This window comes from Sylvia atricapilla, chromosome 1 (assembly GCF_009819655.1).
Source record: "Sylvia atricapilla isolate bSylAtr1 chromosome 1, bSylAtr1.pri, whole genome shotgun sequence".
In the NCBI taxonomy this organism is placed as follows: Eukaryota; Metazoa; Chordata; class Aves; order Passeriformes; family Sylviidae; genus Sylvia; species Sylvia atricapilla.
In genome coordinates, this window is record NC_089140.1 from 4,315,894 (window position 1) to 4,342,080 (window position 26,187).

A 26,187-nucleotide genomic window follows, 5' to 3' on the forward strand; every position below is an offset into this window, starting at 1 on the left:
GGACTTGGCGGTGTCACACGCAGCCGCCGTAACACGAGCGATGAACATCCTCTGGCAGGGATCACACCTCTGCTCTTCCCCTCCTGCAGAAGAGCAGTGAGCTGTGTTTTCCCTGGAGGCTGGGCCTGGGTTTGTGAGCAGGACTGGCTGACAGGGAAAAGGCTGATGGGGGCAGTGCCCCTGCACAAACACAGCCTGTCCTGGGGCTGAGCCAGCTCCGATGGGATGTGACTCCACGTTTTAATGTACATGGCTTTGAGAGTTCACTCGCTTCAGGGAGTTGCCCTGTAAACAAGCTGGGCTCAGAAGTTGTTTCTTGAGCAAAAACCTCAGCAGTAGGAACAGGGAGCACAGCTAAGGATAGTCCCTTTTTTTCCTCCCCACAACTGGTAGATATGATAGAGGATGGATGGGAGGCCTCCACCCATCAGAGGGACAGCTGAAGACACAACAAACATCTCAAATGTTTTCAGACACTTTTGTATGGGCAACCTGAAACCTGCTTCTTCCCCATGCAGGCAGCAGAGCTTAGGGAGCTGCTGGGATTTGTGTAGAATTAACATTCTGGTTATTGATGGGATCAGTCTGTGTGCTCTGCTGCACCTGCAGGGAGCTGAGAGATACCTGCCCTGAGATACCTGGCTCAGTTTAGTCTCAGTTTAGACCTGAATATTGGCCTCAAGTAGAAAGGATTCATTCCTTGGGCTCCCAGTGCACCAAGACCTGCCCTGCCCTGACCTCCAGTGCCTCACCCAGGAGGACACAGAGCTCCTGGAGGTCCACTGGTGTCTCCTCCACCCTTCGTGCCATGGTGGGAACAAACCAGTCCTGATGTCAGGTCCAGCAGCCCAAAGGATCCTTTCCACTTCAAATCCAGGGAAAATAATCCCTCCACCCAAAGAGCAGTGTCCAACCCAGTGTCTGCTGGGCTGTGATCCTACACTGTGCTTGGCCCTTCCTGAGCATGGACAGCCTGGGGATGAGGGTTCATCCCACCTAACTGTCAATACAAAGAGACAGAGATGCTTCCAGCTGTGGATTTTCTGTATTAAACCTGCTCTGACGGCAGGAGGAGCTGACCAACACACTCACTGTTGCATCTAATTATATAATTTATTTGGGGTTTTCTTCTTCCTTTGCCTTCCAGCTCAGACTGCAGGATGGCAGACGGTGACACAAATCTCCCAACCATCGAGAGAAAGCTGGGACTGCAGATATGGGGCATAGAGGTAGGACAAGAGTGATGTCCTCTGTCACAGTCGTGTCACATGTCCTCCGCACCTCTGTGTGTTTCTGTCTCAAGGAAGATGAATTCTTGCAGTAATGTGTGTGGTAAAAGAGGGTCCTACAGATAAGATACAGTGGGAAACAGACTCAGTATTTCCCCATGAAACATTCAACATGTTGTTGTTTTGGTTTCCTGCTCTGTAAAACGGAGATTATAATATTTACTGAGGCAACAGGAATGTGGTGGGACTGCAATCATTCCTCCAGCCCTGGAGGCTTTTCTCACCCCTTTTTGGAATCAATGCAAGGCTGCTTTAACACACCAGAAATTCCCTGTTTCACCAAGATGGGTTATCCATAGGCAGCCTTAGTCCACACCAGCAGCTGCCTGGGGAAGACACCTATTTTTGCAGCAAAGGCATTCCATAGAGTCCATCTGTACTTCTCCCTTACCTTTCCTACTCTGTGTCACTGCAAGGAGAGATCCTGCAGCCTGTGAGGTTACCTTTTTGTTGCTGGTGGTATCTGGTTTGGGGTTATTGGTTTTGCTGGTGGTGGTATCAATTTTTCCACAAGCTGTGCTCAATTCTGCCTTTTTCTGGCCCAATTCACCAAGAACATTCCCCTGCAATGAAAGTGGGTTTACACTGAGGTGCAGAATCCACTCAGGGGAGCAGTGGGAAGAGGCTCCAACATCCCCAAGTGATACTCAGCAGGTCACAACCACGTTCCAAATATCACAGGGTCTTCACCTTTCCATTTCTCACCAAAGCACTGCCCTGAGCTGCTTTCCAGATGATCTGTAATTAGAGCTGTGTGGGTTCACAGGGGTCAAGCTGGTATGCAGGGAGACAAGTCAGGCCAGCAGAAGAATGTGTGTCTCTAATTTCAGGGAACCTCAGAGCCAGCTCCAGCCCAGGAGCTGCCTGTGGACTGCTGTGTGGCACAGGCAGGCTCCTGTGCTGGGCAGGCATGGCTGGTTAATGATGCACTTGTGCCAGAGGAAGTCTGCAGTTAGGGTCTGGAGGGGTCAGGGACCATCAGTGTCCTCGGTTCTGTCTTTTCTCTGTGCTGCTGGTTGCCCTGAGCCCCTAGCAGAGTGTTGTCCTAACAAAGTGCTGAAAGTTATCCTTGAACTCATAGGCACTGAGTAGAAAAACTGCCCAAAACTAAACCTAGGATGAGATGTGCTCACTGTCCTGGGAAATTCCCTGCAAATGCAAGCTCTGTACCACTTCACCTTGACCCCCAGGTCTAAATCCACAGGATTGCAGAAAAGCAGGGAGAGTAAAACATACCTGTCAGCCTGTCCAAGCAAAATCATCCTTTTCCTCTTCTCACACCTTAGTATTTTGAATATTCCCTCCAGAAGTGGCTTCTCCCAGCTCACACACTCAGCCCTGATTCTTCCTTCTCCAAACCCTTACTGTCACCTCAGTGTTTTGTGCACCCCAGCCTGTCCTGGTTCATACACACCAACTTCTGGCTCTCCACTTTTAGCAATGACCCCAACTCTGATCTCCTTACAGAACATGAAGATGGTTCCTGTACCTGAAAAAGCTTATGGGACTTTTTTTGAAGGAGACTGTTACATCATTTTGCACGTAAGTAAGACAGCAAACACTGGTCTCTGTTGGGCAACTGGTTCAGCCCTTTTTATTCAGATCTGCCTTGGTTCCTTGGTACCCTGTCCTGTGGAAACAGCACTACTGAAGTGGTTGTGCATGTATGCTCACCATCTAATCATGGATCTGAATTTCACGTGGCTGTTGTGACAACACTGTTTAGTAAATCAGAACTTCAGAGGAGCCATTAACTTAGTAATTCATTAGAAGTGTTTATCTTCCAATCGACTGAGTCATGCCCAGGCATGGCAAAATGACCAGTACATTCCTGGAAAACTCAATCAGGCCCACATTTAAATGATTTATGGGAGTCCTTGGGGGATGTGACCAGCTGGAGGGTCTCATTTTTAGCAGGTGATGTGGGACATGAAGATGTTCCATGTCGTGTGTCACGTAAGCAGCAGAGGCTCTGCAGCCCATCTCATGTCCCCATAAAGGACACTTCAGCCCCACCCAAATTTGGTCCACACCTACCTGCAACCAGCTGAACCTGGGCTGGCTGTGAAGGACTGCTGAGAACCAGCTCTGCTCTCTGCAAACTGCTTCACGTTCTCAGATTTTGGCCAAAGGATGATGTGTTACACTCACCTCCTAAAATCCCTTCCAATCCCTTCATCTGTGTAGAGCAACCCAGGCAGGTCCCATTGTACCAAAACTCATCCATGTGGTGGAAACCAGCAGCATTTCCCATTTCCTGGCTCTGAGTGTGCCTCCTGCAAACATCTCTGTTGTGGAGAGGCAGCAACACCCCCAGTGCCCCTCAGTGACCAGCTGCACACCCACCATATGCCAGGATGGGGAAGCAGCTGGGATGGCAGCACAGGATGTGTCTCCTGCTCAAATGCCCCCCACACATGTCTTTAGGACACCTTCTGAGTGTTGGAAGCCTGAGCAACAGGCCCACAAACAGACACCTAGAGCAGAACACTGGAGTCCTTGCAGGGAGCTGACAGTGTAAATATGGATTTTGGTGCTCAGAGGCTCAGGTTCTGTTGCAGCGACTTCCCCAGGCAGAAGAGCCCTTCATCAGCCCACTATTCTTTCTCCTGGGAGACAGGAGGGTAGGAACACTCATCTTTGCATTCTGCTTCTTTACTGGAGCCTCTCCAAATAAAGATTGTCCGTGGGACAATGGGGCTTTGTTCATCTTCAGTAGCAATGTATTAAACTGAGCGATTTTTGCACAAATTAATTATCTGTGCCTGAGGAACAGAGCTGTTTTTTTATTCAGCTCCTTCTGCTGTGTTTCGCTGTGGTATTACTGCACAAAGCAAATAAACAGAACTTAGTGTCAAATCCAGCTTATAAAATGAGCTTTCATTACCTTTCCCAGGTGTCCATGATGGGATTTAACACAGTGGGTGCTGAAAAATAACTGGCACAATTCAAATAACACCGAGCACACCTTCTTCTCAGCCTGCTTGCCTCCTTTTTCTAGGCTGCTGGAGTTTTCTGTAATAAGATGAATCCCAGCATGCACACACTGGCTCGGCTTCATTTGGAGTTATGTCTGTTTTGCAAGTCAGCAGGAATTCTGAGGTAGTTTGTGCTGCTCTGTCGTGTGCTATGAGAACAACAACGGGAAAGAAAGGCTGGCATCTCCAGGCAAATAAATAGCAGTGTGCATTGCATTTCAAAAGGTGATCTATGGGAAGAATCTGTTTTATATCTTAATATCAAAATATGCAATAGTAGGACAAGCTGAAGACATTAATTGCACGGGTGCTCAGTTTTCCTTGATAATAAGAGTTGTAAAAGAATATCAGACAGATACATCCTTCAGTTCAGTTTATAAAATCCATAAATTGCTCTGCTGAATAAGGAGAGCTCTGGGCCGAGCTCCCAAGGAGTACCTGAGGTTCTGTCCACTCTCCCCTTGCCCAGGAGAAAGGCAGAATTGAGAAAGGTCACTTGGTTTGCCAACACAAAAATGGGCTGTGCCGTGAAGGTTCCTGCTTCCTTTCTTCCTTGCGAAGGTCAGGATTAATACACAGGAAATGTGGGTTTCGTGTTCAGACTTGGATATTTATTATTTCTTATCTATTTACAGACTCACAAGCCATGAACTCTAACTAGTAAGTTAGAGAAAAGAGGTAAAATGGAGTACCTTTAACTCTTCCCGAGGTTATTTAAGTGCTAATTACCCAATAACGAGGTGACACTTCTATTAGTTTTACTTTTGACCCAATACTGACCACCCAAGGCCCGCAATGGGGACCTTTTTCACCCAATTACAGAAAACCACCCAAACCCATGAAGAAGAAGGCAGGAGGTGAAGAAGGACTTAGAGAACAGCCAAAATCCTCCATCTTAACTCAGATGTATTACTACAGTATACAGTGTATTATATCCTATAAAAGCCCCAAATCCAAGTTTCTAGACTTCCAATGCCGTGCCTTCATCCGGACTTGTCCTTCCCGCCTCTTCCAGACCAAGAGGACGTCCCGTGGCTCCTCAGTGGATCTGCACTACTGGATTGGCAGGGATTCCTCCCAGGACGAGCAGGGTGCTGCGGCCATGTACGTCACCCAGCTGGACACGGCGCTCGGGGGCAGCCCCGTGCAGCACCGCGAGGTGCAGGGACACGAGTCCGAGACCTTCCAGAGCTACTTCCGCAACGGAATCATGTGAGTGGCTCCAGGTGACCTGCTTTGTCCTGTGTAGGTGGATCCATGGATGGTTGGGACAAGGAATTCTGCTGACTTGTGTATTCTGGAACACGTGGGTTTATTGCAAGGGTCGTGGGTAAAAGGGCCTTGCCTTCAGCCACCAGCCTGGGCTGGAGGGGAGTCCCTAAGAGAGAGGGAGAAAGAACAGGAGAGTGAGAGCTGAGAGAGAAGGGAGTGAGAGAGAGCAAGAATAGGGGGAAGAGGAAGGGTAAGAGTTAAGAGGAGAGGCAAGAATAAGAGTTAAGAGCTAAGAGGTAAGAGGTAAGAGCGAGAGGTCTTTGTTACACTCCATTATATCTCCTTTTGTGATGAATATTCTAATTTACAGTGACCAACCAACACAAGACACAAAACCCTTTAGAATCTACATACAGCCTATAAGAACTACTATATTACCATATTGTGTTATATTTTAAACTCTAAAAACTACTCTTTAGCCTTTTCTCTGTTGCTACATTGACCTTTGGCTAAGAGCAGTGGTGTTGTTCCCTTAGCCAACAGAAAGGTGTTGTTCAATCAAAAGGGATTCTCCTTCAGCCAGCTAGACTATTGTTTTCAAGTTATATAGTAACTGAGACTCAGTATCCTACAACTCAAAGTCAGCTTTCATTTCTATTTCGATTATAAGATTCATATTTTCAGAATCTTTTGCTAAGCAATCATATTTATAAGGTTTCCCTGATTCATCTTCTCCAGCAGTCCTGGTTTAGGGCGAATTTGGGAGGAAACCTCCCAAAGGGGTCCCTCTGGGAAGCAAACCCAAATGCCACTCCTCCTCAGATCGTCTGGGAAAAAAATCTCGTTAGAGAAAAGTGGAAAAAGCTGTTTATTTAACAGAGTGCCCACAAGCACAAAAAGAGGAATGATATGAAATAATAGAACCTCTTGTTGCTCTGAAGTGAGATGGCAAACCCATAAAGTCAGCTTGCTCAGTCTATTATCAGTCCCAGTCCCTTCAGCACTGGAAAATGCCATCCTGGGCCCCAGTGGGCTGCAGGTACGAGCTCCTGGTGCTCTTCTGGGTTTTCAGTCCAGAGCAGGTTTAAACAGTCCCAAAAGAGAATAAAAGAGTCCAGGGAGCTTCTCTGCCTCAGCTAGCTAAAACTAACTAAAAGCAAAAAAGATCTCTGTCCCGCTGTCTGTCCGTGCTGCAGACAGCACAGTCCAGGAGCAGAATGTGGAGGAGGGAGAGCAATTCCTGCAAGCAAACTCTGTGCTTCTTCTTCCACCCCCTTTGCTCTCAGAACCAGTCTGAAAGGTGTAAAACATAATATCCAACATGAACAGACAGCTGGGGATACAAACATCATAAAGTCACCCCAGGACACCTGCGCTGAGGTGGGTCATGGCCCTTGGGGTTCCCTCTGCTTCTCTACATCTGAGACATCCATATCTCAAAAATGTGAAAAATACAGTGATGCATTTCTGTGTGGGGCCAGATTGTTATCAGCCCCACAAAGGTGCATCACAGCCAAGGGTTGCCTGCAGCCTTTTAAAAATGGCTTATAGAAACAGTGAGATGGCATGATCAGAGATGTTTGGAAAAGCAAAAGGTTTTAATTAAAGAGAGGAGAATAACTAACTATACAAAACAAAAGAGTAAAAGCCGTGCAAGGTGCAAGGAGGATCCTAACACCTTCTATCACACCCTGAAAATGCCCCTGAGAGTCTCCTTGCTCTCCTTTAAGTGTGTAACGATTAAGGTGGGATTTTTGCCATGCTGCCCAACAGAAACAGCTACAATTCTTAAGGTGCAGCTCAAACAAGTGCCTTTGTGTTGGAACCGGGCCAGTTATGGAGAGAACAGCATCAAATTTTCTGGTTCTTTGCCGTATGAGTGAAACAAGGAATTAAACCCAAATCCTTTCCTAATATAGGAACACCTGCCGGGGTGCATTGCTACAATACAGGTCAGCAGTGATGCTGGTTAAAATTCAGAGCAAAGAATTCCCATTTTGAGGGAATCGTTTGTGACATCCAGTCTGGAGCCGTGGCATTCTGTTCCACTGATCATTTGCCCAGATATTTGCAGTAATTGAATCTTAACCTCCCTTTTGTTCACCTCAGGGTCTTCATTCCTCTCCTCCACAGACTTTCAAGTGCCCATTCAGAGCACTTCAGACTAATATCCACCTTAAACTGAAGTGCTGATTTGGCTCATACTGGGTGTGATATTCTTGTAGAGGAAGGAAAAAGCGACTGAACTTCTGTCATTTAAAAGACACTGTTGAATACATGATATGTTGATATATTGAATCCAATCCCAGGGTCTTTGCTCACTCTGGGGTTTTTGGAAGGACTCCAGTCACTGTCCTCCAAGAAGATCTTCACTGGCAGTAAACAGCCTGAGTGGTTTGGTTTCAAACTGCTGTAGGAAACGCTGATGAAAACCCGTCCTGGGGCAATATCCTCCATCCCAGCTTGTCTTGTGCATCTCAACAACCTCTTCAGAACTTTTCTGAGGCAGGAAAGTGCTTTTAGCCTCATCTTAAAGATGAGTAAGGGACAATGAAGGACTGAAAATCACACCCTCCAAACCAGTCTGTTTAGAAACCTGTCTGCCTCTGAAATCAGCATGAAGTAGAATTCATCTGGGTCTAAACCACATCCCCATGGTCAGTGAGGAAGTCTGAGGCAGAATGAGAAATTATAGCAAGCTCTTTCCACATCTTGGCAGGTGGACTAATCACCAGAGCATCCTTCTGTGGTTATCCTAAGCTGGGCCAAACAAGTCTAAAGTGCTGTGAGTCACATTTCTGACCACATTAGCCAGTACTTTTCCAGCTAGGATAAAATACATCTATTACCCACATGGAAAAAAACCACAATCAACAATTGTCTCTTTTTTCCCCTCTAAATGGCAGTTGCATTGTGTCACTTATTATACTGTAGTGTGAACAATAGATCTGTTTTCTAAAATGCTCTAGGATATATAAGAGTGCATTAAACTTACCAAAAATATTAAAAAGGGCTGTGGGGCTTCCTGTGGGGGGTTGAGCCCTCTCATGGTTGTGCAAAGTTGCCACAAGAGAGGGGATGGCATTGTGGCATGAGGTGATAACAGTGCTGAGAGTGGCTACTGCAAAGTGTGTTCAAGGACGGAAGAAAAAAATTGGGAGGTAAAATCTGAGGGAAAGACAGTGTCCTGTACTTGTTTACAGCTTTGTTCTGCTTCTGGTGACAGTTTCCTTGTCCAAGCTGCTTTTAATAGAGTAACTATTTTGAAGAAAACGAAGTTTTGGCAAGAAGTTTGTTTTCTGCCAAGTCTGTTTCATATTTTTATTGAGTGCTTATGTAATATTTCAGTTTTGGGATGCCACTGCCATGGTCAATGGAGTTTTCAGTTTGGTTGTGTTACAATTCCATTGCCACCCATGACCTGTCTGTCCATCTTCTCCCAGGACGTTTAATGCTTGAAATCGATGCTCTTGAAAGTCTTGTCCAACCTAAATGATTTTATGATTCTATTGTGTGCACAGCAGCAGCACAACACCCATAAGAGGCAGACACACACCATGATAAAGACCATGAACAGCAGTGAGGCAACCCAGCAGCTGCCTCTGCAATTTTAGGATTTTGAGGTTATTTTGCCTCTAGATATTTTAGTTGCCACCAGAAGCTTGGGATGTTCTCAGAGGATAGAGGGGAAGGTATTTTGTAAGCAGCTCTAACTCTGTATTCTCTGCTGCACAACAGCTACAAGAAGGGAGGAGTGGCTTCAGGGTTTAAGCACGTGGAGACCAACATGTACAACATCAAGCGGCTTCTTCATGTCAAGGGCAAGAAGCACGTGTCAGCCACAGAGGTAAGAAGAAGACCTTGCTCTTCTTATGACTCATTTCTCCTTCCTTTTCCTCCCTCATTTTTGAGCAGATTTGCCTGGTGGGTATCTCATTCCTGCTCAAGAACTTCCATTTTAGGGCAATGTTCAAGTCCTCACTTGAGGGTTTGGTGTCACCACGAGAGAAGCCACTGTGCTCAGTGAAGAGCTGAGTGCCAGCAGCCACTGCAAACCCATTCTTACATCCCCAGGGACAGGTTTTCCATGGCTGTGACTTGTCACCTGCAGCTCTCCTTGTCCTCCCCACTTCACCAAACTCTCTCATTCCCCTGTGACAGGTAGCACTCTCCTGGGACAGTTTCAATAAGGGAGATGTTTTCTTGTTGGACCTTGGTAAAGTGCTGATCCAGTGGAATGGACCCAGCTGCAGCATTGCTGAGAAATCCAGGGTGAGTACAGGTGAAAGCCACTTGGTTTAAGGTGGCATTTTTTTGATGCCATGGGAAAAAAAACAAAACAAAAAAAAAAAACCAAAAAAAAAAACAAAAAAAAAAAAAAAAAAAAACCAAAACAAAAAAAAAAACTCACAGTGTTTTTATAGCTAAAATCTTAAGAACAACAACATGGAGATGATGTAAATAGTGACAAACTTTCTACTTGCCCATCTACTGGTTTTAGAAGCCCATGAAATCGCTTTGCTCCAGTTCAGATCTGGCCTCAGGTTGCATTTCACAGGCAGCCAAGGGCACATCTCTAGTTCCAGCCCCAGAAGATCATCCAGCTCCCTCTGGAGCTCATCTCCATCCCTCTGTGCCCTGTTGTTTGCGTGGCATAGGATTAGAAAGTCAGCAGCTCCAGTAGGTTTAGCTTCAATAATCACCCCAGGGTAGATTAATTTTCATTTTTTTTGTTTACAGCATCCACAGGGAATTCTGGCTTGGTCAGTGTGAGACAGGCAGGAATACATAATCCAGGTGCTGGTTGGTCAGATCTATAGCTCTTAAGGCACTTTGCAAAGGGATCATTATCCTTATTTTACTGATTCAGGAACCAAGAAACAGAGACACAATAAAGCAAGATATGGCAGTGGGTCATCAGCAAAGCTGGTGGCCAAGCTTGTGGCCATTATAATATTAAAAGGCAGGTGGATCTGCACTGTGTGGTGTCCCCTGATGAACTGGGAGAGGAGGAATCTCCACAGGGAATGCCGTTTTTGGGGCACAGTGGAGATCTAGATGCTGAAGATACAAAGCAATCCTCACCTCCTAAGGGGGAGCAGGTTCAAGGCTGCTGGGTTCATCCCAGGCCTCAGGTAGGTCATTCCCTATGTCTGATATACAGAGGAGTCTTTCAAAGCTATTGCAGAAGGAGTCATGGGAACGAAAGAAGATTCAATTGAAGATGGAGATTTCAGCCTAATTAGCTGCTTAACATTTCACGCTGCTTTTCTCACAGAAGACATCCAGGTTTTTCAAAGACTCGAAACATTCAAACGTAAAACATCACCACGGGGTGGCCGGGGTCCTGCAGCTCTGCAGCATCCTGCCTCGTTGGCCTCAGCATGTGTTCATATCTCCTGCAGACCATCCCAGGAGATCACTGGACCTGCTGGTGCACAGTCACACACGGGCAGTGCCTACTGTGCCTGCGCCCTGCGGGAGCAGCTTCAGCAGCGACTACAATTAGCAATATTTTCCTACGACTTAGTTAATAATCAGGCATTATACAGACATATCTCCTTCTTTAAAAGCTAGATTTGGAGGGCACTAGGAGCTTCAGAGAGCTGTGATAACCTGGTTGGGCAGTTCTCAGTCACTGCTGGGGGGCTCGCTGGGTTTGCGGTGTGTGTCAGGACTGACCCCACTACGGCTCCTTGTGCAGGGTCTTGCCCTGGCTCGGAGCATCAGGGACAGCGAGAGGGGCGGCCGTGCCCAGATTGGCATCATTGACAACGAGAGGGACTGCCCAGACCTGATGCAGATCATGAGGATGGTGCTGGGCGAGCGGCGCGGGGAGCTGCGCGATGCCACCCCCGACACCAAGGCGGACGAGCTGCAGAAAGCCAATGTCCGGCTCTACCAGTGAGTCCTGGCCCTGCTCACACCCCATCCCTTCTCACAGAGGGCTCCCCGGGGTCTCACTCAGCTCCGTGCCTCTGTCTTGCAGTGTCTATGAGAAGGACAATGACCTGGTGGTGCAGGAGATCGCCACTCGGCCGCTGACGCAGGATCTGCTCCAGCACGAGGTGAGACAAAACCAGAGTGGCCTTTCCAGCCAGAAAAGGAGGCTGTGGCTCACTTTGTTTTCAGCTGGGCACCTGTTTCCTGAAAATTATCAGGCCTTCCATCACTAGGAGAGCTTAGCCCTGCTGTTAGGTTAGGACAGCTAAGCCCTGCTACAATCTCAGCAGCCGGAGGTAGGTGGTGTGTTGAAGCTGTTCCAAGAAGAGATGGCAAATTGATGCTCTCAGCCAAGGATTATATTAGCTTGGCAATCACAGTGAGGGAGAGCTGCATACCAGGAATAAATTCTAAATGGAATGAAGGCTTCTGAATACCTGATGTTCAGGGATAGCCTTCCCTCTGCTGACTCCAGAGCAAATAAATACCCTGCTCACAGATTGGTTTTCCTGCCATAGCAAGTGGCTGCTCTCAGTGACCCACCCTGGAAGGAGATTTCCTGACAGACCCTCTGCACAGAGTTTTTCAGAAAACAGAGGCTTTTCTTCTGACTGAAACTTGGCAGAGAATTGCTCATCCTTGATTCTCTGCAGTGCAGGACCAGCCTATTCCAACGCAGCTCTGTGCCGCAAGGCTCCCACTCCCCTTTTCATCCTCGTGGCAGCCTTGTTAAAATCTCAGCCTCCCTTTGCACACATATGAAGCCTTTTTTTTCCTTCTTTCATAGTTCAGTTTGAAAAAGGAGCAGCCTTTAGTCCCACAGTGTGTTTGGAGCACCAGCTCTCAGCAGTGGGGTTGGGCTCAGCACACAGCTCATCCCCTTTGGGTTTGGGATCCTGCTGCGTTCACAGCAACGGAACACTTTGGGCTCCAGATCAGGGATCTCAATGAGGCCAAAATGTTCGTGTAGAAGAATGTCTATCTTGGACCTTTCCTGCTCCTTTAGTGGCAGATTTGGGCATGAATGCAGGCAGCAGCAGGCTGGGGTTGATATATCAGCATACACTTTTGCTGGTCCCCTTCAGAGCTGGTGGTGCTTTTGGTTTGAGAACACCTCCTATGAGGTGGTAATACCAGCTTTGAGCAATGCCTGAGAAAAGTACATACTTTATCTAGGTACAGTTATAAATCAACAGCCTGGGCATGGTGTGCCCACACCTGTGAACCTCTGCCCTGTGGGGTTAGTGCTAGTTGTACTTCATTTATAAACCATAAGAAATTCATTCTCTGTCACCTCTCATAATGGCTGCACCAGGGTTAAAGCTCTGCAAGGCAGAGGAGTGAGCTAGATAAACATCTATTCTAAATCTTCAAGAAAGGTCCAACCTGATTAAGCTACAAATAATGAGCTTTTCCTGCACAGAGGTTTTCACATCTGGTTTTTTTTTTTTCTGTTTCCTGTTTTTTTTTGGTTTAACCTCAGGACTGCTACATTTTAGACCAAGGTGGCTTCAAAATTTATGTCTGGAGAGGAAAAGCCTCCAGCCCAGAAGAGAAAAAAGCAGCATTCACTCGAGCTGTGGTGAGTTGTAATAGAGTGCAAATAATGTTGTGGGTGGTTGATATGTGCTGATCTAGATCTGACCACTAATTACAATTAAGTGTAGGTCTTGGGGAGCTGGCCTGTGTAATAACAGAGAGAGAAGTTAGATGTCTAGGGGAGGCACAGTGACATAAACACAAAATTGTTAGTCATCAAATTGTGCTAGGACTAAGACCTGCCACTAAAACTAAGAAAAAAAATTGTTAAAGAAAATAAAGTATAAAAGAAAATACTTTTCTACACGGTAAATAGTGAACTTCTGGAAACGGTTGGTTCAAGGGATAGTGGAGTCAGAGAGGATCAGCAAGGTCAGGATACAATTAGACAAATATTCATGGCCAAAAGATGCATAAACAGATAATAGAGGGGCTCTGACATCCATGTGTTATTTTCTGTCAGAGCATTCTTCAACTCTTCCTCTCAGAAAAAATTAGCCTCAAGGGAGCCCTGAGCAAGTAAGGTATTTGTTAATTTTTTACAAGTTGGTGGGTTGAAGTGAAGGGTGTGAGAGAACATGGCTTTTAATTAGACATTTACTTATGGGAAGAATATAGATGGCTTCATCTTCCATGAGGTCTAACCAGGAGATACTGAACTTCAGTGGTTCTACTTTCAATAGGTGCTACCTGGAGACACCCAGCTTCAACAGGATTGCATCTATTGCCTCAGAGGAGAAAAGCTGAAAAAATTTTGCCTTAAAACTTCCCTCCCTCTGCTCCTTTCAAGAGCTTGACTCAGGCTCATTTTAGTAGGCAATCATCTTTGCAAATTCTGGCCCTGAGCTACACATGTAGAACAAAAGATATGTCTTTCTTTGAGTGTGGCAGGTGGGAGGGACGGGAGGACCATCTGCTCTGCTTTTCCCTGAGGGCACTGTGTGGCTGCAGTTTTTACAGCAGAAGCTGGATGCTCAGAAAGCCACAACCAGGCTCCTTCCCTGAGCCACTGCCAGCACTGCACCTCGGGTCATCCTGGAGCCTTCTGAGATAAACACAGCAGTGGTTCCCAAATCTGAGCAAGGATTTTGGCATTGTGGCAGAACACAGAACATTTTCCTCTCACTCATGTTGTGTCAAGCACCTCTGTTGAAGTAGTCTTTTAACTCAATGGTAGCACTATGGCAAAGAAGTTATACGGGTTTAGGGAAAAAAATAAAAGACAAAAAACCAAGAAAACAATATTTGTGGGAGTTTAGTCCCTTCAGAACAGACTTCATGCTCTGGGGGTGCTGAGCTGCCTCCACCCTACACTCCCATGCTTTCTACCAGGATACAGTGAGGACAGTCTTCCTGGCTTAGAGAGTGATGAAAAGTTTGAAGAAAAGGGATAGGAGCAGGGTTCAGTCCTCTAAAGATAGAAGTAAAGATGGATACTACAGCAGGAACCTTCAGTTACTTCTGATCAGTCTGAATGCAAATCTTGGACTGAATCCTGCCCTGTGCTCAGTGAGGGACCCTCACCCTTCATCTGGTTCAGGTCCACATGCCTCTTCTCATGTCTTTAAAAAGTAAAAAGCTCACTAATGACCTTTCTGAACCCCACCAGGGCTTCATCCAAGCCAAAGGCTATCCTTCATCCACCAACGTTGAGGTGATCAATGATGGGGCAGAGTCAGCCATGTTCAAACAGCTCTTCCAGAGGTGGACAGAAAAGAACGAAACACAAGGGCTGGGCAAGGTCTACACTACAGGAAAAATTGGTGAGCACATTGCTCCTGGGTTTGTCTTTCCTGCCTGTGCTAAGCTGAGGGAACATCATTCACATCAACTGTCTCCTGCTTTCAGGATCTCCAAAATTTAATGTACACTCTCCTAGTGCCTTCTGTTTTCCATCCTCTTCAGTAGATGGAAAGGATTCATGAACTCAATGGCATTCAGGTCTGCTGAATTTTCTTATACGAAGCAAATTGCCACTTCCTCTAAATGCAAATGTTGGCAGAGCGTCACTCCCCTCTGAACAATTGTATGCAAAAATTCCCACTCGCAAAAATCCCGAGTTTCCTTTATAAAGGGCTAATGCTGAGCCTGATAAGGAGTTCTGCTTTCATTCACACTGGCATCCATCCAGTCCCCTGCTGAAGTCAGTGGAATGCTGTATTTACACCAGGTGACAATGGTGTATTTATCACACTGCTGAAAGGAATATTACAATGCATTAACCCCAAGGAGTAAACAATTCCAAAGAGAGAGGACTTGTTGATGAATGATGGGAAGGTGACAGAGATGCTGAACATCTCCATCAATAACAGCTTGAGAGCCACAAATCTCTTTCCTTTGCAAGTTCTCTCCATCTCTGTGTCTCTCTGTGCTGTCTGTAAATACTCCCTTTCTTTGTCATGAACTGGGTAAATGTAGGCATTTTATTTCTGAAAGCAGCATTTTAAAATGAGGGAAATATTTATAGATTTGGAGAAAAATTAAGAATTTTCAGTCAGGAGACAACCAGTATTTTTACCAGCTTGCCATCACTGGCGTATGCCCTGTGGCCAATTCCAGCCTGTAACAGGTCAAGACTGAAGTGTGTGAGCTCTTGCATATTCCAAAATCAACACTGGTTTACTGGGGGCAGGAGGGGCTTCTTGCAAACCTGGCTGGGTTTTACTTTCTGTACAACGATTGTGTGTGAGGATGATGGAAGGGTTTGTGTGCTGTTGTGCATTCACTGGGTCCTTGTTTCTGTTCTGCTGGTGCACACAGCCAAGGTGGAGCAGGTGAAGTTTGACACCACCCAGCTCCACGCCAGACCTGAGCTCGCAGCTGAGCAGAGGATGGTGGACGATGCCTCTGGGGAGATCGAGGTGAGAGAGCTCCTCTGGCTGACACAGGATGCAATAATCAGCCTTTTTTCAAGTTTCCAAGCATTGCTTGGTTTGTTCAGTTTGGGGGAGACTGAGGATGGGACCTCATGGCAGTTTACAACTTCCTCACAAGGGGCAGGTACTGATCTCTTCCCTCTGATGACCAGTGACAGCACCTGAGGGATCACCTGGAGCTTCAGTGGTGTGGTAGCCAAAGGCTTGTGCTCTGTCCTCACCAAGATGTTCTGTTCCCTAGGTGTGGAGGATTGAGGACCTGGAAATGCAGCCGGTGAATCCCAAGACGTACGGGCAGTTCTATGGGGGCGATTGCTACCTGGTCCTGTACACCTACCTGAGGTCCGGCAGACCCCACTACGTCCTCTATATGTGGCAGGTAGGTCAAAGCAGAGCAGAGGGCACTGTGCTGTGCCTGCTGTACAAGCCTAAAGCTGAAGGAAGCAGTTGTACACAAAAATCCCAACCCAAGCACCTGGAAGAACTCAGATACCCTTTGCTCATCAGTTCCAAATATCCCAAGCTGTCCTTTGTAGGCAGCATGGACACTGATCCCAAACTGGCATCAGACTGAGCACCCCCAAAGTCAGACAGAAAGGCTGAAGGATGATGGGGCTTACAGTGCTGAGGTCAATCCTTGGAATCAGATTTTCCCTTAAAGCCTCAGTTCTTAGAGTTTTGTGGGTATTATGAGCATCTCTGCTTTCCTTTTTAAAGTATGTTTTCATTCAGAGAGAAGCTCCACAAATGGGACTCCAAAGTCTACAAAACCAGAATGCCAGTGAAATTTAAATATCTGGCAGTTTTAACTCCGATCGATCTCCTGTTATCACACATTTTGGGATTGGCAAGTGTTGAACTGTGAAGAGCTTTGTGCCCTTGCTCCGTGTGTGTCACCTCTCTGTCCCCCAGGGCCGCCACGCCTCTGTGGATGAGATCACTGCCTGTGCCCTCAATGCCATCGAGCTGGACAGGAAATACGGGGACGAGGCCGTGCAGGTGCGGGTGACAATGGGCAAGGAGCCCAGGCACTTCCTGGCCATCTTCAAGGGCAAGCTGGTCATCTACGAGGTAACGTGGCTCTGGGAGCACCAACAGGGGTGGCTTGGCAGCTGCAGTGGAGCTAGTCCAGTAAAAATGGGCTGATATTCAGGAAAGCAGGCTGCCAGCTCTGCACGGGCTGGCAGAGGGGACATTACTCCTCAAGCAGTCTGAGCACTGTTGGAATAAGCACAGTTTTGGGCTGACCCAACTCACTGTCCACGCCTGGGCTCCAGCGGTGATATGTGAGATTAATTCCAGCTCTGCCTCAAGTAATATTTTGCAGAGGTAGAATAAGGCAGTCATCCTGTGAATTACCAATGGTGCTATCCAGAAAACACCCTACAAACGTGATTTGAATTGTCCTTGGCTCAATCACATCACACAACTACCAACCCGCTTCCCTTGCTGCCTTGGCTGCTGACATCTGTGGTGGAGAAATTCCAAATGGTCTGGGAGGGGGGGACTGCCCTCAGCTCTCAGTGTTGGTCCCACTATTTGGTTTCCAGGGCAGATGTTCAGTTGAGATGAGCACAGCTGGAAATCAGGGTGCAGATGCCTCGCCCAGTTTGCATGGCACATCCTCTACAGACACCAAGATCTGGCCACATGGACCTTGAGGGTCTTGATGGGAGCTGGTCAAGACTCAGTAACCAGGCAGAACTGGGGGGGTTGTGCCATGCAGGTTTCATTCTGACCTGGAATCAGGAGATATTTGGATTTCCTTGCCTGCTCAGTGCAGAACCATGGCTCATATTGCAACAGTGGGCAGGGCTGCGAGCCCAAAACCTTCTCCAAAGCAGTCACACCCTGGATCTCTGTGTGTGTCCTCCTCAGTCCCAGTACCACCCTTCTCTCTGTCCCTGCAGGGTGGCACCAGCCGGGCTCAGAAGAGCTCCCCCGAGCCGGCCATCCGCCTCTTCCAGGTGAGGGGCACGGATGAGGTGAACACAAAGGCCACAGAGGTGCCAGCCAGAGCCTCCTCCCTCAACTCCAACGATGTCTTCCTGCTCACCACCAGCCAGGTCTGCTACCTGTGGTGTGGGAAGGTGAGTTCTGCAGCGAGACATGACGAGGCAGCCAAAGGAATCTGAAGTTTCTGAGGTGGGGCTGGAGTCTCCTGCCTCTGCCAGGTCATGGAGATGAATCCTTGGGCAGGTGGACCATCAATTCAGTGGAGAAACTGTCTCAAGTTGTGCCAGAGGAGGTTAATACTAGATATTAGGAAAAATTCCTTCACAGAAAGGGATGTCAAGCACTGGAACAGGCTGCCCAGGGCAGTGGTGGAGTCAAAAGTATTCAGAAAATGTGCAGATGTGGCACTTGATGACATGATTTAGTGCTGCTGGGCTGATGGTTGGATGGTTGGCTGATGGATGTCTGGTGAGGGAAGTGCACCCAGGAAAGGGCTCTGTCTGTGAAGGGTCAGCAGTAACAGACTCTCTACGTTGTGAATGTCCCCCTCACCTCATTGTAGATGTTCATACAGCTTTCATAATGAATAAATCATCCCAGATTTTCCAGCTGTAAGAAATCAGCCAGGATGAGAGCAAATTCATTTATCTTGTTTCAGTCATGTGTCAGGATGAGATGGTAGATCAAACCAAAGCAGAGAACTTGTGGATGCCTCATCCCTGGAAGTGTTCAAAGCCAGGTTGGATATGGCTTGGAGCATCCTATTTGAGTGGAAAGTGTTCCTGATGGTATTTGAAGTCCCTCCTGACCCAAATCATTCTGTCATTCTGTGAGTTCTGCTCTAGGAGCCACTGGCTGCACTAAATGTCCCTTCAAGGATTAGAAATGGATTCTGAGAGGTCACCTCAAGAGCATTCAAGCAGCTCTGAAGCTCTCCAGAGGACCAAGCCAGCTTTTCCCCATGGATAGGATTGGCCAGTCTGCCCCTAACTGCACCTCCATCTTTTATCCTGAACACAGGGATGCAGTGGGGATGAGCGGGAGATGGCAAAAATGGTGGCTGACATCGTCTCCAGGCGGGACAAGCACACCATTCTGGAAGGACAGGAGCCAGCAGAGTTCTGGGAAGCTCTGGGAGGCAAAGCACCTTATGCCAGTGAAAAGAGGTAATAGTGACCTGCTTGTCCCTCTGGGCCTGGCCAGGGGACATTTAGCACGGGATCAGAACTTTTCAGGAAAGTGAAAACTTTGATACTGCGTCCTCAATAAAGGGAGCACGAGGCCAAAATATCACCAAGACCTTGGTCAGAAACTACACCAAGGTGCTTCTTTCCTGGCTCTGAGGACAGGAGTTCTGAAGTGGGAGATAAAGGTCCAAAGCCTGCAGACAAGGGTGTGCTACCTCCTCCTTTCTCCCCAGTAAGCTTATCCCGTATCTCACCCTGAGGGCTGCAGGAACCACGTGCTCCATCTCCAGGCATTATCAGCAGCAGCCCCAGGAGAATCATGAGATCTGCTTCTCCAGGATTTCTCCAGCCCTCTGGGCTGTTGATGGTTTCCTTTGCCAAAAAGGTGATCTGGTGTGGCTTTCACCTGACATCAAACTCATCGCCACAATGAAGGAAGAGTTCTGCTTTGGCCTTTGTGGGTGGAGAAAAAAAATTACCTTTGAAAATCATTAAAATGGTCCGAGAATCCCCTGATATCTGACATAGATATTAGATGAGTGTTGCCGTGTTCTGCCTCTTCCTTCAAGGCCACAACAAGTAGCTTCAGGGCCCTGCTGTGAGCCAGGAGGGAAAGATTTCCACCTTTGTTGTTTTTTTTCTCCCCTGCCATGCCTGAGGCAGGTTCCAGGAGCAGAGCACACACTACCAGCCTCGCCTCTTTGAGTGCTCCAACCAGACGGGGAGGTTCATCATGACAGAGGTGGTGGGGTTCTGCCAGGAAGACCTGGATGAAGATGATGTCATGCTGCTGGACACATGGGAAGAGGTCAGAAAAAAAGCCTCCTCCCCTTCTCAGACGTATTTTGAAACAGATTATGGCTTCAATTGGTGCTTGTTGAGTTGGATCTCAGCCCGTGACTAGGTTGATCTACCTTGAAACACATAAGAGCCATTACCTGAAATATTTATGCTCCATGCCTGTTTCAAAAACAAAATCCTCCTTGGCTGGGGTTAAATCAGGGCTCAGAATCACAAGGAACTATTGGAAAACACATCTCCAGTCTTATCTCTGCTCTCACTGGCAGGGTTGAACAAACAGCTGTGCCTACACAGTTCTGATGCCTCACTGACCTTCAACACCTTCTCCCCTTGCAGATTTTCCTTTGGGTTGGCAAAGCCTCCAACACACAGGAGAGGAACGAGGCAATTGCCTCTGCTAAGGAGTATCTCAAGACCCATCCAGCTGGGAGGGACCTGGCAACTCCCATCATCCTGGTGAAGCAGGGCTATGAACCCCTCAACTTCACGGGATGGTTCAACGCTTGGGACCCCTACAAATGGAGTGTAAGTTGCTGGAGGAGCCCTGTGGCCTTCTCAGCAGTGCCTGGAGGGTGGTGGTGTCAGTGAATATAGGATGCATGGAGTGAAACCTCACTAGGACGTGTCCTGAGCTTCACAAAATCATGGAATGGTTTGGGTTGAAAGAGACCTTAAAGATCATCCAGTTCCAGCCCCCTGCCATGTGCAGGGACCTGAGTTCCTGGTGCTGTCTGAGCAGCTTCTGCTCCTTCACCAATCAAAAGTCCCTGTGTGGTGAAGATGAGGTTTTGCACATGTGCTTGAATTCACAATATTCATATTTTTGTAAATATAAGGTTCCAAATCAAGTTTCTGATTTCAGCCAGAAAGAGGTTGGGACTCTGAGTTGTAAAATCAAGTTCAGAGGGAAAACAGACCCACCCACATCATAAAGGAAAAATAAACCAAACCAACAGAGAAGTTCATTGTTGAAAACGCAGCCACAGAGGCAAATTTATGACCCAGCTTTAAGGGCAAACTGTGGTGAAATGAAAGATGTGAGCAGACAGGTCCAACGTTCAGGTTTGTGGAAAGCCCAGGAGCTCCTGAGCAAGGTCACTCTTGGTCCCTGCACACCAGCCTTCAAAAGCAGAGTTACAAATACCAGCTCCTCCCTATACAGAAATGGAAAACTGCCCCAGGAGGTGACTGGGAGAGAAAAATTCCTTTCTCCCCTCTTTCCCCAGGACTTCACACTGCAGGAAAACTCTTACAGAGATATTTTACTTCCTGTATCTGGGTTTGCATTGTCTTTCTTCCCAATCCATGTCGTGGTGGATCCAGTCCTGACAGCTGGATCTGGAGAGATAAGACAGCAACTCACAGTGACCCTTAAAAATATGTTGATGCTTAGAAAAAAGGTCAAAACTTGTGGGTTTGTTTAATTTTTTTTTTCCAAGGAACTGCTGAAAAACAAGGATACAGCTCATAAAATATGTGCCTCTAAAAATATCCCCTGTAGGCAGCTTCAGCAACTACAGACAAGCCATCCAAACTGTTGACATCCCAGAAACATCTGGTGTGTGTTCTTTGCTCAGTTTTGGGTCTAAATCTGGTTTTTTTCTGCAGTCCATGTGTTTGTGTTGCTTGTTCTTGTTGGGAAACTTTGTTGGATGATTCTGTTAAGAACTGACATCTCCTGGCTGCTTAGGAAAACACAGTCATGAGCTTTGCCAATTGATCTATTCATATTCAATTTTTTAATAGAAAATAAGAGGTATCACGTAATACATGGCACTTAATTACAAGAAGACAGGACTTGAGTCTTTGAAAAAAATCTGTTGTTTTAGCTGAATGGATCGGGAAAGTTGGAAAAAAAAGGAATATTATTTCAGGCATTGCAAGATTCATCAAAAATGTAAAGAATATTTAAATCCAGCAGTAAATTTTATTTCTGTTCATTTGCCTTCCGCTCTAAAATCTAAATTTCCTGGTTTCACCTGTTATTTTACAGCTACAAAGGCTAATGTCCTTTTTTTTTTTTTTTTTTTTTTTTTTTTTTTTTTTTTTTTTTTTTTCCAAAAAAGAACCTGACAGATTTCAAAAAAGAACCTAAAAGCTCAGATTCTGGCAGTCTTCTGATTGCAGGGGATGAGGTTTGCACGAGCTGCCACATCAGTGGCCAGCACTGGGCTTTAAAATTCATCATCTCCTGACCCGGGAGTGTGGGTTAGAGACCAGCAGTGTGGGCTAAAGGCAGCCCATGGCTCCCACGACTCTTTCTTTTCCCTTAGGATGGCAAGTCCTACGAGGAGATGAAGAACAGCTTGGGAGATGTGTCAGCCATATCCGAGATCAAAGTGGTGAGTTGTGTCTTGGCCATACAATGGGAACACCTGGGTTCACACACCAGCACACCCCCAGCCTGTTTGCACAAAGGAGGGGACAGCAGGATCAGGGCAGGGACGGAACCTCAGGCTGCCAGCATCAGAGCTGTGCTCCTCTGTGGGAAGCAAAGGGAGAGGTGGTAAATCACCCATAAATACACCCAGACCTCCTGGGCCTTTCCCAGTCCTGCCCAGAGGCATCTGTGAGCAGGACAATGTCCAGCTGCTCTAATGCAGAACAAATTCAGGTGTGTGCAGCTCTAAGGGGGTTCAGTTAAGTGTTTTGTGAATAGTTTCCAATGATGGAGCCACTGAGACCTCAAACAAGGGTCTCTTGGTCAAGAAGGGCACAGCCCAGTGGTGGATCCTCCAAAGTAAATGAGGTCCCAACAGTCCCAAATTCTGTTGTCCCATGGGTGAGGTCTGCCCTGAGCAGGGTCAGGATGAAGGCTGGAAGGAAGTGGCAGGTTTGGCTGAGGAGAGATGGCTCATCAGGGAGGGGTGTGCAGGTAATTTAGGTGTTTTAGACGTGGCAGACATCTAACCTCACCTTCTGTCGTCCCACATGTGCCTTCTCCTGATGTTATCTTGAGAAGAATGAGAGTGCTGTAAGTATCCTCAGTTTCTGTAAGAGCTCTCACTAGTGTGTGCTTTTAGCAGTCCTAACACCAAGGTGTAGCATTTATGGAGGCACTGCACTAACGCTTTAGTTGGGACTTTCCCCTTGCTGCTTCGGAGCTACGGATAATCTGTGCCAGAAACATTCCCCCACAACCCCAGCAGAAAGATCCTGGGATCATCCCCAACTTGCTCTGCCAGAGCATCTTACCAGGACATGTTTTCCTCCTCTTGGCAGGACCTGAACAACCTCAGCCTGAACAAGAGAACCCTCAGCACGACCAACCTGGCTGCTTCAGGCACAGCAAACGCCTCCTCGGAGTACAAATCTCACTTCAACCACAGTGACAGCAACAGCTACAGCAACAGCAACAACTACAACAGCGACAGCCACAGCCACAGCAGCCCTGTGCCCAACGGGGAAGGGATTTACTCCCGAGAGGTGCTGATGCACAGGACGGTGGATGAACTTCCCGAAGGCGTGGATCCCACTAAAAAAGAGGTGACAGCATTGGTGGTTTGATGCTTTTCTAACTTAATCTGGAGCTGGCTAAGTGTGCTTTAGACTAACAAGTTCTGCTCAGACTCAAGGGGGCACTGGCAGGACACACAGGTGGCACCAAAAGCAGGAGCTTCGTGTGAGGAGGTTCATAGAACCGTAGCATGGGCTGGGTTGGAAGGGACCTTAAAGGTCATCCAGTTCCAACCCCCTGCTGTGGACAGGGACATCTTGTGGTGGTTTTAGCCTAGTTGAGGTAATTATGGGGTTTCTGCGGCAGAAGAAAAATAATTTAAGTGGTAATTTTTAGAAAATGTTTTCTTCTGGTAGAATTTTTTTTTTTTTTGCTCTGCTACCCAACTTCGGTCCTCAGAGGGACAGGGGGACAAGGTGACACAGCTGAGAACAAAGGCAGAATTTGCATTTTGCTTGAGCTGTAGGTGAACGTTTTCACTTGAAACTCCTCCCAGAAAAGATTGTCTGTTATTTTATTAATTGCCAGAAAGCTTGCATTTCAGCAGTTTTCAATTTCAGAAGAAATTACACTTCCCAGATTTCCAGTCAGCCCAAGGATTTTGGCAGTGCCTGCAGCTGGACCCAAGCAAGCTGATGGGAGGACAGAGGACTGATTCCCTCTATTCACTGTAATCCTTGTTTGACCAATGTCTTACCCAACAAATCTGGCCAAGGCCAACACCCACAGCCAGAGCCACAATCCACAGCTGGGCTCTACATGAGTTCTTCCACCCAAAATGCCAGGAAAAAACTCAACCTCCCATTCCCTTTGTTAGTATCCCTGATGAGGGTTTTGCTTTCTGCAGACCTTGTCTTTCCAGCAATGGGAGTGAACATTTCCAGTGAATATTTTAGGGGAGGGGACTGAGCAAGGGGAAGATGCTATCACCATGAATCACTGCCTAAGGAACCGCCCAAAACTCTGGCCAGCAGAGCTTCCCTGGTGGACCATAAATTGTCCTGGCCACAGTATGATCAGCAGGGACTAAATTCCAGCCAGAGCATGCTAACTCCTCCAAACTGGAACATCTTTTTGGACTGGTGGGCTTTAATTCCCCTGGTGCTTTGGGAAGTGGGATGAGGAACAGCGGGCTGGGATGTTCCATTTCCCACCACGAGGACAGGGAGCTGAGCAGGAGCTGTTGGTCTGGAGTCAGAGGTCAGCACTGGCATGGTGGGCTGGGAATACAGCTGTCCCAGGCTCTGCAAAAGCCAAAGCTGACTGTCCTTTCTCTCTCCTCACTGCAGTGCTATCTCTCCGATGCTGATTTCCACGATATCTTTGGGAAGTCCAAGGATGAGTTCTACCAGATGCCCAAATGGAAGCAGCAGAATGAGAAGAAACAGTTTGGACTCTTCTGAGACTGCAGGGGACATCTGATGACTGTGGGACCAGCCCCTGCTCCCTTAGGAGCTGCAGGAAAGAAGTGCAGGCATTTGCTCAATCCAACGCCGTTATTCCAGCAGCCACTGTCCAGGGGATGGCTCCTTTCTCCCTGCAAACCCAGAACCCCAGGAGGCAAAACCTTTTTCCAGGAGCAGCTTGACAGGATGTTTTTGCTTCTTCCTGACACTTTTTTGCTGATAGCCATGAAGACAAGTGTGTGCCACACAACTCCACTGTAGCCTTATCTTTTCTCTCCCTTTTGCAAATTGCCACGTGCACGAGGCCACGATCTTCCTTCATTTGTAGAAGTTTAAAGTTAGTCAAGACAAAGGACATTTGCAGCTGCTGTGTAAATTCTGAGCGGGGAGAGGAGGGGGAAGCCCTAAGAGGATGGAGGGGGAGCCTTGATGCCTGATGGGGTAGTCTGTGGAGTGACAGAACCAGACAGTTCTGCCCCTTCTCACCTTGTAGAAAAGCTACTCACTGAAGAACAGCAAGAATCAGTTCCAGATTAACATGCATAGCCCAGGGCAGGTAAAACACACAAGAACCTGATTTGGGGGGGGAAAAAGCACTTATTATGAGTATATTTATTAGCTGATCTGTTTCAAGAGGATGATCATACTAAAGGCTAGACACAAATGTCGATTTTTGACTGCCAGACAAGACTCTGTCTACTTTTTTTTTTCCTCATGCAGACAACATCTGCAATCTCACCTGGCCTCCCTGACCACGGCCAGGTGAATGTCAGTGTCCACCTGGCCACAGAGCAGAGGCTTGAGGAAGCCAGGAGGGTTTTGGGTATGACCTGAGGCAGAGGGTGTCCTACTGAAGCTTTTATCAGGGCTCCATCCCTGTGATGTCCTTGGGGCTGAGAGTGCTGGTTCCACACTCTGGGATCAGTCTGACTGGGGAGGGCAGCGGGAACCGTGAGCAATCAGTGATTATGGGGTAAAACTGTAAACTAAAGGAAGATATAGTGCCTTAAAAACTCAGACAGTGTGGGTTTGCAGACTTACTCCATTTCCAACCTGATCAGTGATTCCAAATAAACATCCCGCAGCAGCACTGTTAGTGTCCTTGATCATCTTGGGGGGTAGGATGGCAACAGGTAAAAGCTCTGCAGGGCCACAGATCCTTCAAACACTTGGTCATCAATGGGATGTTGGGGTGGTTTTTTTTAAGAAAGGAACAATCTGAGGAGGTGGGGCCCCTTCTGTCCCCAAACTCCAGGTGGCTTGGGCCATTTGTCCCCCCATGCACATATCCTGCTCCTGAGGGAGCACTGGCAGGGAGCAGAGTACCTGGCAGTTCAGCAGGTGGCCTGACTGCCCAGCCCTGCTGCAGGGATGTGGGCATGGAGCTGGGCAGCTCCAGGCTGTGCATTGAGGGGCAAAGTGCTCTCACTCAACATTGGGGACCACGTAATTGTGCTGAAGTGTCACCATCTGGCTGGAGCAGGGACCTCCAGGTGATGGGGTCTTCATGGATAGAACTTTGTGTTTAAGAACTGGTAGTTAA

At 47.4% G+C, this 26,187-nt stretch overlaps 1 protein-coding gene across 1 annotated transcript; it reads left to right on the forward strand.

Annotated features, from left to right (window-relative positions):
* The first annotated feature begins 1,142 nt into the window (after positions 1 to 1,142).
* On the forward strand, positions 1,143 to 24,719 carry VILL (villin like). The gene is made up of 19 exons (XM_066313931.1): positions 1,143 to 1,229; positions 2,757 to 2,831; positions 5,283 to 5,479; positions 9,218 to 9,326; positions 9,641 to 9,751; positions 11,184 to 11,383; positions 11,469 to 11,547; positions 12,906 to 13,004; positions 14,571 to 14,724; positions 15,722 to 15,822; positions 16,079 to 16,216; positions 16,750 to 16,908; positions 17,748 to 17,927; positions 18,814 to 18,959; positions 19,644 to 19,788; positions 20,118 to 20,306; positions 22,055 to 22,123; positions 23,004 to 23,267; positions 24,528 to 24,719. The coding sequence occupies exons 1-19, from the start codon at positions 1,161 to 1,163 to the stop codon at positions 24,639 to 24,641; spliced, it is 2,598 nt and encodes an 865-aa protein (XP_066170028.1). The 5' UTR covers positions 1,143 to 1,160; the 3' UTR covers positions 24,642 to 24,719.
* The last annotated feature ends 1,468 nt before the right edge of the window (positions 24,720 to 26,187 follow it).